This window comes from Saimiri boliviensis, chromosome 2 (genome assembly GCF_048565385.1).
Source record: "Saimiri boliviensis isolate mSaiBol1 chromosome 2, mSaiBol1.pri, whole genome shotgun sequence".
Taxonomy (NCBI): domain Eukaryota; kingdom Metazoa; phylum Chordata; class Mammalia; order Primates; family Cebidae; genus Saimiri; species Saimiri boliviensis.
The window spans coordinates 191727642-191744549 of record NC_133450.1 but is presented as its reverse complement, the minus strand read 5'-3'; the positions used below and the strand labels follow the sequence as shown (position 1 = coordinate 191744549).

The 16908-nt window shown below is 46.4% G+C and overlaps 1 protein-coding gene across 1 annotated transcript in view; it reads left to right on the top strand.

Moving 5' to 3' along the window:
* GABBR2 (gamma-aminobutyric acid type B receptor subunit 2) overlaps positions 1-16908 on the top strand; it is a 426862-nt gene that overhangs the window by 215336 nt on the left and 194618 nt on the right. The window contains exon 5 of the mRNA XM_039475217.2: positions 9687-9752. Coding sequence (XP_039331151.1) covers positions 9687-9752 — 66 coding nt within the window. The remainder of the gene's footprint in view (positions 1-9686; positions 9753-16908) is intronic.

The following is a 16908-nucleotide window of genomic DNA, read 5'->3' as shown; positions in this document are numbered from 1 at the left end:
GCCTTCTTCCCTGTATTCATATTTCCATTTTTCAGAGGAATTGGTGGTACATGATTTCAACTATGGGGCATCCACAGACCTTTATGTCTGGAATTGACATGGAGGGGCAGTTGCCCCAGTTCAACCCAGGTGCTCTAGTGACCAAATACTTTTGTGGAAAGAACAGGAACTTTTAAAGAAAATCTTTTATTGTAAAATAAAACGAAGATTCAAAAACCATAGAAATCAAATGAATGTCCTAATGAATCGTAAGGGAAATAGCACATAGGTCAGAGAACTTTATCAGATACCCCAAAAGTCCCTTCCATCTGCAGTCCCCTGCCCCCCACCGTCAGACACCCCACTTTTACAGAAATCACCAGCATTCTTTTTTCTTTTTTTGTCAGAAATCAGCATAGGGAATGCTGTTCTAGTTGTGACCCTTTGTTTTTTTATTGTAGTAAAGTATATGTGACATAAAATTTACCATTTTAACCATTTTTAAGTGTTCAATTCAGTGGCATTAAGTACATTCACAGTGTTGTACAAATCAGATTATTGATTACCAGGACATTTTCATCATCCCAGACAGAAACTCAGAATAGGGGATTTTTGCGTGTGTGTGTCTCACTCTGTTGCCCAGGCTGGAGAGCAATGGCACAATCTCAGCTCACTGCAACCTCCATGTCCCAGGTTTAAGTGATTCTCTTGCCTCAGCCTCCTGAGTAGCTGAGATTATAGGCACCCACCACCATGCCTGGCTAATTTTTGTATTTTTCGTACAGATAGGGTTTCACCATGTTGGCCAGGCTGGTCTCTTAACTCCTGACCTTAGGTGATCTGTCCGCCTTGACCTCCCAAAGTGCTGGGATTACAGGCGTGTGCCACCGCACCAGGCATAACAGGGGCTTTTGAATCAAGTGGACCTGGGGTTGGACTTTGCCCCTGCTTTGTTGTCTTCCTCTGGAGAGGGCACTGGGCCATCCCAATTGTGTGATGGTCACCATATGCAGACTACTGGACTCTCTTGGAGGCTGAAAAACCAGTAATTGGTATTATGTTCGAAACTTGAGAGACACTAGAATAGAGAAAAGACAAAAATAATAAAACACTAAATAATAAAATTAGGAAATTTCAGGGAAAGAAGCCATGGAACTCTCTATCTTTTAATGCATATCTTAAAATAATAACAAAGGGCTCTCTAAAATCCAAACTTTGAGACAGTAAACAAAGCTGAGAGGTTATGAGCAATTCATTTAGGGTCACTGGGCCCACAGAGCTTCCCCATTGCAGGTGAATTTACCAGAGGAGGCAGGAACCTTGCTTGCCTGCATCAGTGCTGTGCCAGCAGGCACCTCTTTCTGGAGGGCTCCTTTCCTCTCTCTCATCTTATCACAGTCTCTTCTTCTGCTCTCATCCAAAGCTTCTGCTTCAACATCAAAGGAGGACACTTCTAAGCACTCCCTTTGTGCCGACAGATTCATGAATTCATTTCATCCTCACAATAACTCTGCAATAACAGTCAGCAAACTACAGCTCATCGGTCAAATCTGGCCCACTGTCTGTGTTTGTAAATAAAGTTTTATTGGAACACATTCATTTACCAAAGTCTTTGGCTGCTTTTGTGCTACAGCAGCAGAATTGAGTAATTACAACAGAGACTATGTGGCCTGTGAGACTTAAAATATTTACTATGTAAACCTTTATAGAAAGTGTTTGCCACTGCCTGCTCTGAAGATAGGTACTATTATTATCCCCATTTTACAGGTAGAGAAGCTGAAGCTAGGGGAAGTTTAATAATTTGCCTGAGGCCATGAAGCTGATTCAGTGACTGAGCTGAGATTCTAGCTCAGCAGTCCAGCTACAGACTGGCTCTTGACCTCCGCGGCATGCCTCCCCGCTTTGTGTCTACCCACACTCCTCAGTCAGCAGAAAGATTCCTGCATGGCCTCTCAACATTCCAGGAGTTATGCATACCCAACATTTTTAAATGACTTCTCACCCATTTCTTCTTAGTAATAAAACAGGAATAAATTGGCTTTGCAGCTTACTTGCCTTAAGTAGGGGAGCGGTTAAAAAAAAAAAGTGCTGGGGCATGACAGAAAGACACAGATAAGCAGCAAGCTCCCTTCTTTATTTCTTATATTGATGCAATATTTGGGCCCCCGTCATCATCATGAAGACCCTCTAAATGGAGCCAGGCTTTCTACTCCTAAGAAAAGGAAAAGAAAATATGTCTCCGCCACTCAGAGCCACGTTTGGCTTTCTTTTTTGAGCAACTCACAAAAATAGCTCAATTCTCCCACAGTACTAGTGGGCATCCTTATGCCTCACATTAAGGGGACAGCTTTGACCAGAAAAGCCGCTTGACTAGTCAGCAACCACTGAGTGTCCTAGAACCCCAGCAGAGAGGGGAGGGAGACAGGATCAGCCTTCCAGGACCTTCCAGAGAGGGATGTGTATTTGTTTCCCATTGCTGCTGTGACAAATCTGAACAGCTTCGAGCAACACACATTTATCTTACTGTCTGAAAGCCAGATGTCCTACATGGGTCTTGACAGGCTAACATCAAGGTGTCAGTGGGGCCAGGTTCCTTCTGGAGGCTCTAGTTCCAGCATCTAGAGGTCACCTGCATCCCTTGGCTGGTGGTTCTCTTCCGCTATCTTCAAAGCCAGCTCTAGTCAGTGGAGCTTTTCCCACACTGTATCACTCTGTCTCTGCCTCAGCCATGTTTAAGAACCCTGTGAATACATTGGGCTCACCTGGATAATCCAAGAAAATCTTATTTTAAGATCAGCTGATAACCTTGGTTCCATCTGCAATGTGAATTTTCCCTTTATCATGTGACAGCATGCTCACACATTCTGGGGATTAGGATATGGGCTTTTATTGGAGGTTGGGGGGTGGGGACAGAGTCTCACTCTGTCTCCCAGGCTGGAGTGTAGCGGTGTGATCATAGCTCACTGCACCCTCAACCTCCTGGGCTCAAGCAGTCCTCCCACCTCAGTCTTCCAAGTAGCTGGGACTACAGGCATGCACCACCACATGCATCCAATTTTTATATTTTTTTAGTAGAGATGGGGTTTCTCCATGTTTCCCAGAGTGGTCTTGAACTCCTGAGGTCAGGCAATCCTCCTGCCTTGAGCTCCAGTGTGCTGAGATTATAGGCATGAGCTGCTGTGCCTAGCCAGGATGTGGCTATTGTTCTGGTTGTCATAAGAAGACTACAAAGACAGGCTTTGAGGAGGATGGTCCTCCCCTTGCTCCATGGGAAAGTTCTAGTGGGATCTGTGCTCTCCCTCCCGACTCTGGCCAAAAATGTCCTTAGGGAATTGACCCCCTTTTTCCCAACCAGATAGGAGAGACCTGATGAGAACTGCCACCCCCACAGGCTGGTAGTCCATCCTGACTGCCTGAAACTGAGGTTCTTACAGGCACCCCAAGGGGATGCAAAGCTGCAGAATAAACATGGTGCATCTTTCTCACAGGCCAGGTTTGCTCAGAGACATGGAGACGAAAAGGTATTATTTTTAACTTACGACAGAGATATATTATTAGAGTGTTAAATATACATGAATTTTTCAGATACAATAATAAACCTTAAAGAAATGCTGTGCTTTCCAGTGGGCTGCTGTGAGCTCTTCCCTCCTCGCCCCTTCCTTGAGAGTGATGCGTATACTTCCTGCTTCTCTGTCTTTGCGGACATTTCCAGTGGGGGGTGGGGTCTAAGTAAAATAAATTTTAGCTAAATAAAAGAGACTACTCGTTCTGGGTGTGGGATCAGTTTGTCAGACCCAGGAGGGACTTTGGAGAACATTCTAGGCCAACCTTTAAGGGCTTACTCCAGGTCTACAGCCAGACAGTTGGGGTACAGGACTGGCCTGGGCTTCCGAAGCCTTAGGCAGTGCCTGCTGCCCTAGGTCACGGCCAGCTTCTAATAGCCTGCTGCCTTAGGGGTTTATAGCATCTCATCCCTTTATACAGCATTGTGCAAATGAATTTTCAGCAGCCCAGTGCAATAGGTAGTCTGTGAGGCTAGGCTCTGAGAAACTAGGATGCGATTCAGTGGGCCTAGACTGATGCACAGGTGGCAGGAAATTCCAGACAGCCCAGAGGTCAGGGTTAGGCTCAGGGTTGAGCTTGACCTTCCTTGCAAGATTCCATGCTCCAGAGGCAGGGAAGGCTGGGTGGAGGGCATGGTTCCTAATCTTCCTCACCTCTGCTGTCCTGCGCTTTTAAATGCACACCAGTGATTTTAGTGGCTCAGGATTGCATTTGCCATTTATATATATCCTTTCACTTCAACATCTGCATGACTTTTCTCGATGAGCTGTTGCTCATATTGTGTGCTGAGCTCCAGCAGCTCAGGCCCAGTGGGGTTTGCCTCCTCAGCTGGGAGGCAGTAGATAGGAGCGAGGGGTCAAGCACTCAGGCTCTGGGACCGCACCCACCTGGGGCGAGGCCAGTGCCACCACCTCCTATTTGTGTGACCTGGTATCTTAGATTGAAGTCCCTACAAACAGAGCCTGGGATGCTTGGGAAAGTGATTTATTGAGGGAGTACTTTTGGGAGGACGGAAGGGGAGGGAAGCAGGATGAGGCAGGCGAAGCTCTGTCTGGGATGGATACCAGTTTAATCTGGCCCCAGAGGGGCCTCCAGAGCACAGACAGCACCACAGAGCTGATCCCACCTTTCAGCAAGGGGCCTGGAGTTTTCCACCAGTGTGAGTCAGTTGTTAGCTGTTCTCTGTGGGGTGTGAGGCATGGCATGGCTCCCTTGGCCAGGAAGCTCCCCTTAGCTGGGGGCAGTTCTCCAGAGAAGGGAGTGAGCTGTCAGCAGCCCACCTTCACTGCAGCCGGGGCAGGCACACCAGCCCCAAGGAGGGGACTGCACCTGGAAAGGTTGCTTTATTCTTTGGGCCTTGGTTTGCTCGTAAATCTTTCCAAAGTGAGCATAATAATAGTGCCCACCTCCCAGGGTGGGGCTGTTGGACCGCTTATCGCAACAGCTGAGAAAGGGCTCAAGAGTTGTTATTTTTATGGTGTTAGGATTGCTTGCAAACTGGGGGTACATGCTAGTTCTTTGAATTGGATTATCCTTGTTAAGTGTTGTGTGTGCGTGTGTGTGCGTGTGCGTGCGTGTGCGCGTGTGTGTGTGTGTGTGAGAGAGATTTTAGCTCTCTTTAAGCATCCCAGAGGCAAAGTGGTTCTAGATGAGGGATGAGACAGGGTCAAGAAAGAGGAAAGGTAACCTACCCAGGGTTTGGCAACATTAGGCTTCTCTCCAGAGAGAGTTTAGCAGGCCTCTCCCTCACTCATCCTGTCACTGTGAGGGGTTGGACTGAACACCTCTTCCCATTTTCCTACCCCATTCCCACAGCTATTTCCTTCCATGTTTGCCCCTTTCCTGTGGAAGTAGCCTCTTGAGGGTGTGAACATAGGTCTCCATGTATGGTCTCCAACCCTAGACCTGGCCATCTCATTTGCCCCAACTCAGGTCATTTGTTTTCACTCCAGGAAGGTCCCTGTAGAGCCAAGTCCCTGGAGGGGCACAGGATTTTCCAGACCCTGCCCTCTGCCACGTTTCCAGTCCTTTGTGATATCACAGCTCTGATCTGTCACTGTCATCCTCAGGGATAGTTATGGCTGTCCCTTCCTACCCCCTACTACTGCCTGAAGTGCCCCAAGCCCTTTCAGCATAAGAGAACAGGCCCATAACCCTGGCAGGGAGGCAGGCAGTTTGGCTGAAAGCAGGGGCTACTGCTATTCCCAGATTTCCTCTTTCTACTCTCTGGACTTTTGGGAAAAGATGTAAGCTGTGCAACATTGAAAAGCATGATTCTGGAACTTTTGTGAGAGCATGCACATGTGTGGAAAAACTATTAAGAGTCCCCAAATCTAAAACCTTTTTCCTAACCCCTGAATCTTCTGTAAGTTGCTATTCCAGAAAGAAGAACCCTGTATATCTGCATTTCCTACTCTCGGGACAGCTCCTCATGCTCAAGAATGCGCATACCCCAGTTTGAGAACCTCAAACTCTTCATGCTGCTCTATGCTGCCCCCCAAGACCCCCATCTGGTCTCATCCCCCATGCGGCCTCTCCCCATCCCTGGATTCTGGGACATTCCTCCTTCCTCCCAGACTTGGCAGTGTCTTGCCCCCTCTTTCTCACCATCTAGAAGCAGAGTGTATGTGCACAGCTTCCTGCCACAGGCATGACCTGGCTCTGCACAGGATTTTCATCCAGGGCCCTCTAATGGTCAAGGAGCTCCAAAGTGAGGGCCCTGGCTTTCACTTTGGTGCTGTGGAGCCCTGGGCGAGCCTTGTACGTCTCTGGGAAGAGATAAGCTAGATGGGTGATCCCTTGGGCCCCATCCAAACCTAACAGCCTAGGAGCACAGAACCAGGTGGTCTTTGCAACTTGGTTGTCATAGCAACAAAGATACCACATGGTCCACAAGTGGCAGAGTTGGTTATTTAACTGTCAGCAGGTGGTCAGGAGGTCAGGAAGATGTGGGTCCTTCTGTCTACTCGAGAAGTAGACATGGTGACCCCAGGGTCTAGACCTTGGGGCTGGCTGGAGATTAGTGCAGTGGAGATAATGGCTACTGGTGATTGAATGAGCAGTGTGGGACAGGCATTGTGCATGATGCTGCACACTGGATTAATTCACTTCATCGTGCATTCAACACATATTGGTTGACAAATGTGTAGCACCCTGATCTGGGAGCTGGGGACTCAGAGATGAGTCAAGTTACCCTTAGTCCAGTGGGGAGGATAGATAAGTAAGTAGACTTGAGCCATATTGGAGGGAAGCACAGAGTGGTCCAGGCTCACAGAGGAAGAAGTGGTCATCAAGCCTGATGGGACAGAGAGATGGTTTCTCAGAGCAGAGGAGCCTGGGCTAAGGTAAGAAGGGTAAGTAGCAGTTATGTAGGCAGAGTGAGTGGGAGGGGAGGGAAGGGCACTCTGGAGGGATAAACTTGCAGAAAAGCAAGAGTGCAGAGTGAGAATATGAATGAATAAATGAATGAGTGAATGAATGAATGAAAATGGCACTCCTGTCTTAGGGAACTCCAGGTAGTTCATTCTCACTGCCGAGGCAGGGTATGAGAAATGTGAGAGAATTCAGCAGAATTCAGTTGGTAAAGACTGCATAAGATCTTTACAGCCTTTATCTTTAGCACCCTTGAATGTGCTAAGGAGCTCAGAATTTGATCTGCAAGCCTCAGGGAGCCATGGACAGATTTCACACAAACAGACTTGAATCTAGGAATGAACTCTTCCTGTGCTCTGTGGGAGATGGGTGGATGGGGAAGGATTCATGGCAAGGATGCAGGTGGGAGGCTGTTGCTATTCCCCAAGTAAGGAATGATGGTGGCCAAGCTCAGGGCAGTGGGGCTGGAGGGTTGGGGCTGTTTCAGGAGCTAGTCATGAGCAGACAGAACCAACAGGTTCTGGTTATGGCTTGCATGAGGGGTGAAGAAGAGGAGTGAGTCTAAGATGACTCCCAAGTTCCTTACCATTGTCAGAAATGAACAACACAGGAGGAGGAAAGGGTCTGTTGGGAAAGCTGGTGGATTCAGCTTGGGACACGTTGTGCTGGAGGTGCCTGGGAGAACCCAACTGGAGTCGGGTGGGAAACTGGAGAAAACGCTGGGGCTGGAGAGAGAGATTTGGAGTCCACAGCACACAGAGAACAGTTGTGGCTGGGGTAATGAGCGAGATGGCCAAGGGAGAGTGATGGGAGCAAAGAGCTAAGGGCAGGACACCAGCATTTAGGGATGGGCAAAAAGGTCAGGAGCTGATGATGAGGAGTATGAGCAGGAGTGGCCAGGGAGGCAGGAGAGGAGCCAGCAGAGAGCAACATGGAAGCCACCAGGTGGGTTTTGTTATGGTAAATCCAACAACCACTTGGCAAGGTAGATAGAATTATCCCTGTCTCAGAGATGAAGAAATTGAGGCTCCAGGAGATTAAGACCCAAAGTTTTCAGCTAATAAGAGGTGGAACTGTGATTTGAATCCAGATCTCTGACTTCAGAATCCAATAAGCCATTTTTACCATACCGTATTTGCAGTGCAGGGTTTGGCACAAAGTAGATGATCAATAGATATTTGCTGGATGAATGGAAGGATGGATGGGTACTGTCAGCAGCAAAAAATGCTAAAATTTTTCACCAAACAAGCAGAAAGATCTTGGAGCATGCCTGGAAGCAAGTCCACAGAACGAACGGAAGCAGCTTAGAACTTTTTATAGCATTGCAGACGTGGTGATGACAAAGGCTTGCCTTCCTTCCACTGCTCTGTTAACGATCTTTTAAAGTCCTTTCTGAGCCAGTGTTTTTTTTTTTTTTTTTTTCTCCCTCTTCTTTCCATTCTTGCTTGCAAACGAAAGATGATTTTAGAATCCAGGCCTTCTTTATTTTGCTAAAGTACATGACGAGTAAAATGGCCTCTCAGTCAGCACTTTCCAATTTTGAAAGATGCTAAAAACTGATCTTTAAAGGCATATTTTTCTTCTTTATGCATCAAAGGGCCATGAGGCCTGCTGGAGGGGATGGCTGAGCAGCAGGAAGGTGGCAGCACCTGCAAGGCTGGGCCTCACTGTGGAGGGCAGGAAGCGGCCGGGATGGGGAGCAGGTGTGTGGGCCAGGGCCTGGCTGGTCTCCTGGTGGCCATCCCACCCATTCTCTTTCAGCCTGTTCTCCATGGGGTAGGACTCAGCTGGATCCCAGTGCCCCAGAAAGCAACCAAGACCCCATTAACCTGACCCAGGAGAGCCTCTGGCTGGTGCTCAGTAACTGTTTGCTGAATGAATGAATGAGTCACAGGGGTCACTGTACACATTCCTATTAACCACACTGAGATAATGAATGTAATCCCATGTATAAGGCTTTCAAATATACTGTAGATTTTCCTTGGAAATAAAGTCGGACACTCACTATGTGCTAGGCACTGTGTTAAGTGCACTTTACAAGGACTATTTCACTTAGTCTTCCCAGAAACCCAGTAAGGAAAGCACTACCATTATCCTCATTTTGCAGATGAGGAAACTGGGGCTGAGATGGAAAAGAAGCAACCAGAGGCCACCTATGGTTTGTTGATAGAGCTGAGTTGTGAACAAAGCTCAGAGTGAGTCTGAAACCTCTTAACTGGGAAGCTCTGTGGGCTCCAAGAATTTCTCGAGGGATTAACTGTCAAGAAGGTAGAATGGGCTAGAACACTGGGGCACGGCTGCAGAGTGTGGTTGGTTGGGGTCCTGTCTCTGCCACCAACTTCCTAGGGGCCCTTAGAAGCTCCTTTCTCCTCCTCTGGCCTCAGTTTCCCTCGATGTAAAGTGAGGAAGAAAGTTAGATGATGCCTCCATGGACTGCAGGGTTTGCCTGCCCTGGTGGGAGGAGAACAGGGGAGGTTGCAAGGCCTCTGAGAGCACTCAGCTTTAGCCTTCAGCCTGTACAGATTTGCCCTAGGCTTGCCCATGAGACCAGGGTGGGCTGACTGCAGGAGCCACAGGAAAGCTGGCCCCAGAGAAGGCTAGAGAATCCAGGCTGGGCTGGGGTAGGGGGTAAGGTTCTGCCCTGCCCACCTGCCCAGGCAAAGCTCAGGGCTAAGAGCCAGAGGCGCTGGAATGTTGTCTGCCCACAGCCTTGAACCCTTTGCGGGGTGATGAACATCTACTCACCTCATGACATGTCCTTCCGTCCACAGGGGAATGATGTGCGGATCATCCTTGGCCAGTTTGACCAGAATATGGCAGCAAAAGTGTTCTGTTGTGTAAGTAAAACAGTTGTATCATTCGTGTCTTTGGGGAGGTTCACGAAGCTTCTTCTCAGATTCATTCTCTCCCTGCTCAGTCTGCGAGTGGGATCATGGGACTGAACCTGGGTTCCTGGAAGCAGAAGTGTTATGTTCACCGTTCTTTCCTCTTTCCAGGGAGCTAAAACCCCAGGGCTAAAACCCCAGAGCTCTTCATAGGAAGAACCAGGGACCTTGGTCTTACCTGATGTCTAAGTCCTGTTGGCTAATTCTAAGCCTGCTCAACTTAGCCAGGAAGATACCAGAAATCAGGGTGAGGCTGAAGTGACTCAACTCCCCTCCCTGTCCTGTAGGTAGGGCTCAGAGTCTTAGGTTAGGGACAAATTAATCAACTGTTGATTTTCTACTCCTGAATCCTTTACAGAGACAAACTACCTTTGTATGCCATATCTCATTTAATCTTTTCAATAACCATGTGAAGCAACTATGACTTTTCTATTTTACAGATGAGGAAATAGAGCTCCAGGGAGTAAAGGGAATTGTCCAAGGGCCCTCAGCCAATTCATGGCAGAGCCAAGGCTCCATCTCCATTCACCTGATCCCCAATCTAGTCTTTAAAATGATTTCCCCCATATGATTTATGACTTAAGTTAGATATAGGGGAGATAACACAGGAACTAAGTCAGTTTCCATTTTGATGTCTCAGCTCCCAGCCCTCCCAGTCCAGTCAGGAGAAAAGTCAACAAAATGAGCCCAGTCAGGTGAGTCACTGTCTACCCAGTAAGCCTCACCTTTTAGACTGAGGTTATTCTAGGTGTAATGTCTGGTGATGGGCCACAGGTCTCTGTCCTCTTTGATCTTTTTATCAGTAATGTGGATGAGGTTATAAATAGGAATTCTAGAAGTCATGAAATACATTGGATGACAGAGTCTGAGTGCAAAGAACCTTAACAGGTTGGAATGTTTGACTAAATCCAAGCAGAGTAAATGGTCCTAACATAATATTATATGAGAACAAATGAAGCTGCCTCAGTCCACGAAGTAGAGGCATAGCTCAGGAGTATTGTCTGTTGTGAAGAGAAGGGACTTTGGGTGTTCCAGTCGATCCCCAGTTTACTGCAGGGTCTGGTAACTAAGGTCACCAGCACAGTGCCAGAGAGTCGCAGTGACCTTAGATTGCATGTCTACACGCAGGGCAGGGTAGTCCCTCTGCTCTTCGTTGGAGAGATCCCACCTGGGGAGACCTGCCCAGCTCCTGGTAGCCTGTTTCAGACAGGTGTAGGAATTGAAAAGAGACAAGGAGTGAGGACAGAGCGATGGCTGGAAGCCGTGGTCACATGTGGTCATTTGAACCTGAAGGCTCAGGAGCTAAAAAAGAACTGCCTGATCATCCGATTTAGCCGGGAGGTGGGAGAGGCTGTGAGGCTGACATTTCAGGGGATCCTGGATGGAGGCTGACACTCAGGAGCCCATCAGCTTGGGCTTGAATCCCTGCTCCGCTACTTCTTACTGAAGTTGGGCATGTTGTTTACATTCTCTGAGCCCCGGTTTTCTCATCTGTAAAATGGGGATTATAACATCTGTCAATAAGATTGTTGAACAAAAACCTTTTGCATAGCACCTGATGTACAGTGAGCCCTCAGTAAATACCACCCATCTTTTTTTGGTTGTTTGTATAGGGACTCAGGTGTCCAAAGATGGACTGGGCCACCATTTACTGGCAAGTTTTACTGGTAGATTTCACAAAATTATGTTTAGCGTTTCATTTATCAATGAAGAGTAGTAAGAGGCCTTTCCACATTGAAACTGAAGGAGAACCATGAGAAAAATTGAAAATACAGAGTGAATAGATTTAATAATTTTACTCCAAAACTCAATAAACCTTGCTCCTTACTACCTAGGGTCCAGAAATAACTCACTTTAGAAAGGAAAATAATGGCCCAAATGTGAACGCATGCTTTCTTTTAGAGAATAAACTTGGTGTTCCCTCTCCAGCATCTCCACAGTGCATGGTGGGTGATTGGTGCTGATCAAAGGAGGAAAACAAATAACTTCAGGGAAAATAAATTAATAAAAATGATCCGTGAAGATGCCACACCAGGCCCTGGCTACCTCCAGTTTGCAAGAAACGTAGATAGGCCTTATGTTCCAATTTAAGCCAAACCAAAGCCCAGGTGTGACTGTGCTCTCACTCTGTCATGCACTGGGATGATTTTCCAAGTGGCTTTCCCAGCCATGGTTTCTGCTTCAGGACAGACGGTGTGTCTGTCTTCCTTTTATCCCAAAGTCCCCAGCTGTCTGCCTTCCACACAGCACGGAGACACCATCCCACCTTCTTATCCGTTTTCCTCTTCACTCTTGTTAGTTTGGTATTTTAAGATGAGGTTTCTCTTAGAGTCTTTGCTCGCTGCTCCATTCTGAGGAGTTTCTCAGAGGGTTTGGGCTGGGTGTAGAGTCCGTATGTTGGGTCCCCAGGTGGACTCTGCCCTCAAGGACTTATGGTCTTGTCTGGTTAGGAAGAAGTTCTTCTGGAAGGTCCAGAAGGTCCTAAGGACCTTCTGTGTTTTCACACTGGATGAAGGCTGGTAAGTGATAGTGGGAGGAGACACTCAGAGCAGAGACCCCCCCCTCCCCCAGAGAGCCTTCCTGTTCCTGTCAGAATCAGAGCAGACACCACATGGAAACAGCCATGCCTCTACCATCCAAATGCTGCAGTGGAAACTTTACAGCGTGTTGCTGTGTTCTTGAGATTGGAACTGCCACCCAATGGGATCGCAGACTCCAGCAAATGCAAGGCCTATTTATAGCCCTGTGGCAAATGTTCACTTTGGCATCAGCACAGTATGAGCATGGCATGTTGCTGTTGTCTTCTCCTCTGTCCTCAGTGGTCTGTTCTAAACTCTCAAGCACTCTAATGTGGGTTCTGGTTTTAGCTCTGCCAGCTGTGTGACCTCAGGCAGGTCGGTTTACATCTCTGGTCCCCAGCTGCCTCATCTCTGAAATGGAAGCAATGATCCCTACCCCATCTGCTTCATGGGGTTGTCTAGAGGCTTAAATGAGGCCCCCAAAGGGAAAGCTTCATCCCAACTGTTAACTGCTTTACTGTTGTGAGGGTTTATTACTATTATTGTTGTAAACCTTAATATAAAAAGGAAATATCTTTATTGCATGGGGAGTGGAAGAGGCAAAAGGAAACTTAATAAAATTATGAAATTGGGTTTTTTTTTTTTTTAGTAGTGTCATGGTTACGTGTCTACAGCTAGTAAGAACCAAAGCGGATCATGGGGCTAAAGCGTGTGAACTCAGGATGGCCCATCCTCACACAAGAGTACCCATTTGTCAGTCACAGGTCCTAAGACTGTGTTTCTATCAGATGTAGAGAAAATGAAGGCATAGTGGCTCATGCCTGTGATCCTAAGACTTTGAGAGGCCAAGGCAGGAAGCCTAAGAGTTAGACCACCCTGGGCAGCATGGCAAGACCTCATCTCTACAAAAAATTTAAAAACAAACCTGCATGATCTGCACATGTACCCCAGAACTTAAAGTATAATAAAATAAAAAATAAATAAATGTTAGAGATGATAGACATGCAGATTAGCCTTATCTGATCACTATATGTTGTACATAGCAAAATATGTACCCCATGATTATGTAAAATTATTTGTTAATAAAAAATAAAATATTGAAAAAAAAATTAGCTGGGCATAGTGGCATGTGCCTGTAGTCTCAGCTACTCAGGAGGCTGAGGTGGGAGGATTGCTGAAGCCCAGGAGTTTGAGGCTACGGTGAGCCATGATCATGATGTGGCATTCCAGCCGGAATGACAGAGCCAGAGCTTGTCTCAGGAAAAAAGAAAACAAAAATTAAGGTGACCAAGTAAATTAGAAATGCATTCATTTGATCAGTCCACAATCATTGATTGAGTAGCCCCTGTATACTAGGCGCTGTGGAAAACCCTGGGGCTCCAGGAGAGAACTGGCATGGCCCCACCCTCCTGAAACTCCCCATCTGGCAGAGACCGAGAAGCATGCCAGTGCCTAGTTAGAACTCCTGTGTCCAACAACCTCAGCTCTTCTGTCTGTAGGAATACCAAAATGGAGTCCCAGAGGCATTTCGCAGTTGCATTAGACAGTGGATGATCTATGTAAGCCCAGTCTACCCCCCTTGCAGGAGAGTCTCCCTCAAAGCCTGCTAACTTTTGCTCTACAAATATGATTAACAATCCAGGCGCCCTACTTTTCCAAGCCTATAGCAGTTTAAACACAACAAACTCAGAGTGAGAAGAGGGACTTGATAGTGAAAAATGGCAGTGTAGACCTGACAGCTAGAAAGGAGACAAAAGGCCATTAAAAGTGGATCCAAAGTCTAAGTACAACTATCTGGGGTCATTTGGGGTTTGGGGCAGACTTCTCTAAGCCCAAGAGCACTGCTGTGCATAGACCAGAGCAGTGACTGATGTTCAGAATCAAATTATGTACTAAGAGGAGAAGAGGATGAGAAGGGGCAGCTAAAACGTTCCTGAACATAGTGTTTGCCACTCATGATACACAAATTATCTCATTTAATTCTTGAAACAATGGAATGAGGCAGGCTTTGCTCTTCACTGTCTGTCAATGGGAAAAGTGGGGCTCCAGGACTTGTGTGCCTGAGTTACCTGGCAGGCGTGTGGCAGAAAATCTGCTGTTTGACTGGTTTTTTTCCCCAGAAAGGTTAGAAGCTATGCTAAAAAAAAGTTTTGTCTTCATGAAAATTGACTAATGTTCTAAACAAAATGTATCATCATTCAAATGGAATAAGCTTCTGTTTTCTGGAAAACTCACTTACAAGAAACAGCTACAACAGGACAGTAGCTGGTTGAAGAACTGTCAGAGCTGATCTGATTTTCTGCTCTGAACTTTCTGCTCAGTACTGCCTCTTAATTATCACATGAGTGAGGAAAATCTGCCTTTCTGTCTGACCAGAAGGCCTTTTCATACCCTCACTCTGCATCTTTTTTTTTTTTTCTTTCAGAGGCTCGCTCTGTCACCCAGGCTGGAGAACAGTGGCATAGTCTCAGCTCTCTGCAACCTCTGCCTCCCAGGTTCAAGCGATTCTCCTGCCTCAGCCTCCCAAGTAGCTGGGATCACAGGCATGTGCCACCATGCCCGGCCAATTTTTGTATTTTTTAGTAGATATGGGGTTTCACCGCATTGGCCAGGCTGGTCTTGAACTCCTGACCTCAAGTGATCCACCCACGTCGGCCTCCCAAAATCTTGGGATTACAGGCATGAGCCACTGCACCCAGCCACTCTGCATCTATTGAGTCTTACTTAACATTCCTTCCTGATAAGTGGAGCTGTCTCCTTGCCACAACCTTATAAGACTGAGAAAGCTTCCAAAAATCTTTCTTTTGTTTTGAAGAAGTTCCCCTCTTCAAGAGGGGAACTTCAAGAATGGACTTTGAGTCTTGTCCCTTTGACTTACCAGCTATATGTATTTAAGAAATTTCATCTGTGAAATTTAGATAATAGTGCAAACCTCATAGGGTAGTTGTGAGAATAAAATGATATATTAAAATGGCCACACATATAATGGGGCCTCAATATACATGGGATCTCTATCAGTAAAAGATGAGAGTTGTGAAGTCTCACAGGCTCTGCCATTGATTAAATGACCTGGGATTACTAGAGTGACACTTTAATTCAGAAGTCTAATCTCCAACCAGGATCTGGCATTTCTATTCTTTAAACAAAAAAAGTTTCTGTGGACAAAATTCTATTTATTAGAGAGAAGCCCAGGAGACTGCCTACTTTTCTTCAGCTGGGATTTTAGTAGGTAATTAAAATACAAGAATTTTCTGTATTTTCCACAACAGTTTTGTTTGGGGCAACATTATAATGTAGTTGCTGGAAAAATGACTATGATCTGAGGTTGCATTATGAGAAGTGCAGGGTCTAAAATGAGGGCAGTGAAGGTCTTGTATCCTTGAAGGAGTCTAGTGAAGAGACAGTGTGATCACTTCCTCGAGGCAGTTGAAGGGTCTTTTGTTAAGTGATGTCTATTTGACCTTCATATGCTTTGCTGAACCAATGGGTGGAGACCACAGAGAGGGGATCTGAGATTAGTCAAGGAACAAATCTTTTAACTCACATGTACCCCAATGAGCTGCTCCAACTGCAGCCTGGGCTTTCTCGGTTATTAAGGGAGTTTTAGAGGAGTAGCCTCTGGACTTGGGATGAGGGAAGTGCCCCTCTGATTCTTAGACTTAATGGTAACTTTTCTCTAACATACAGGAAGCATTGGGAGCTCTGGCCACCCTTCTGTGGACAGACCGTCACTTTAGCATCTTGGAGCCTAAGTAGAAAGCAACAAGTACCTTCCCAGAGTCCAGAGCAATCTCAGGCTCCTCTTGCCACATCCTCCTGGCCTCTTACACTAACCTGCTGTAGGCCAAGGAACAAAAGGGGTGGGACATGAATTGTTTCCCAGCATGTCCTACTAAGGCTCTTAGGGATGAATTGAAGGATGGTTTAATGTTTAGTTTAGAATTCGTGCATTCCATCAATGCACAGAGGCCATTTCCATCCACCCTTGCTCTCTGTAGTCACTTCTGGATATTTTGATGACGATGGGAACATGACCACTACTTAGAAACTTTATTCAGAACCCAATTTTGGTGGAACCTGACAGTCCTACAAAGTGGGACTCTTTTGCTTGAATCAAAGCTATCAAAAACCATGATTTTCCTGATATAAAATAATGACAGTAAGAATTAGAGTCAAGTAGGAGTGCATTAGAACCTTCTGATGACTTTTTTCTTTAAGTGGAAGGCAAGCAGTGCAGCTTTGTACCCTTGAAGTCAGCAGACCTACATCCAGGTCTGACTTTCCTCCCTGACTGATTGAACTTGGAAAAGTTACTTTCTCTCTCTGATATTCAGTTTCTTCCTCTCTAGAAGAAGGATGATAAACCACCTCCCAGAGTGAATGTGAGTGACAATCAAATAAGATCCATGTAAGGTCTAAAAGTGTAGGGAACTTTTTTTAGGATGGGAATTTATACACACAGTGTTTTGGATAAATATTCAGAGAGACTTTTTGGTTTGCCAAGTGGCATCTTACATAAACTGCACACTTAGGTTAAATTGTCTTGGCCCCTTAAAAATTGCTCCCCCTGGGTTGTGTTTTGAGGCATG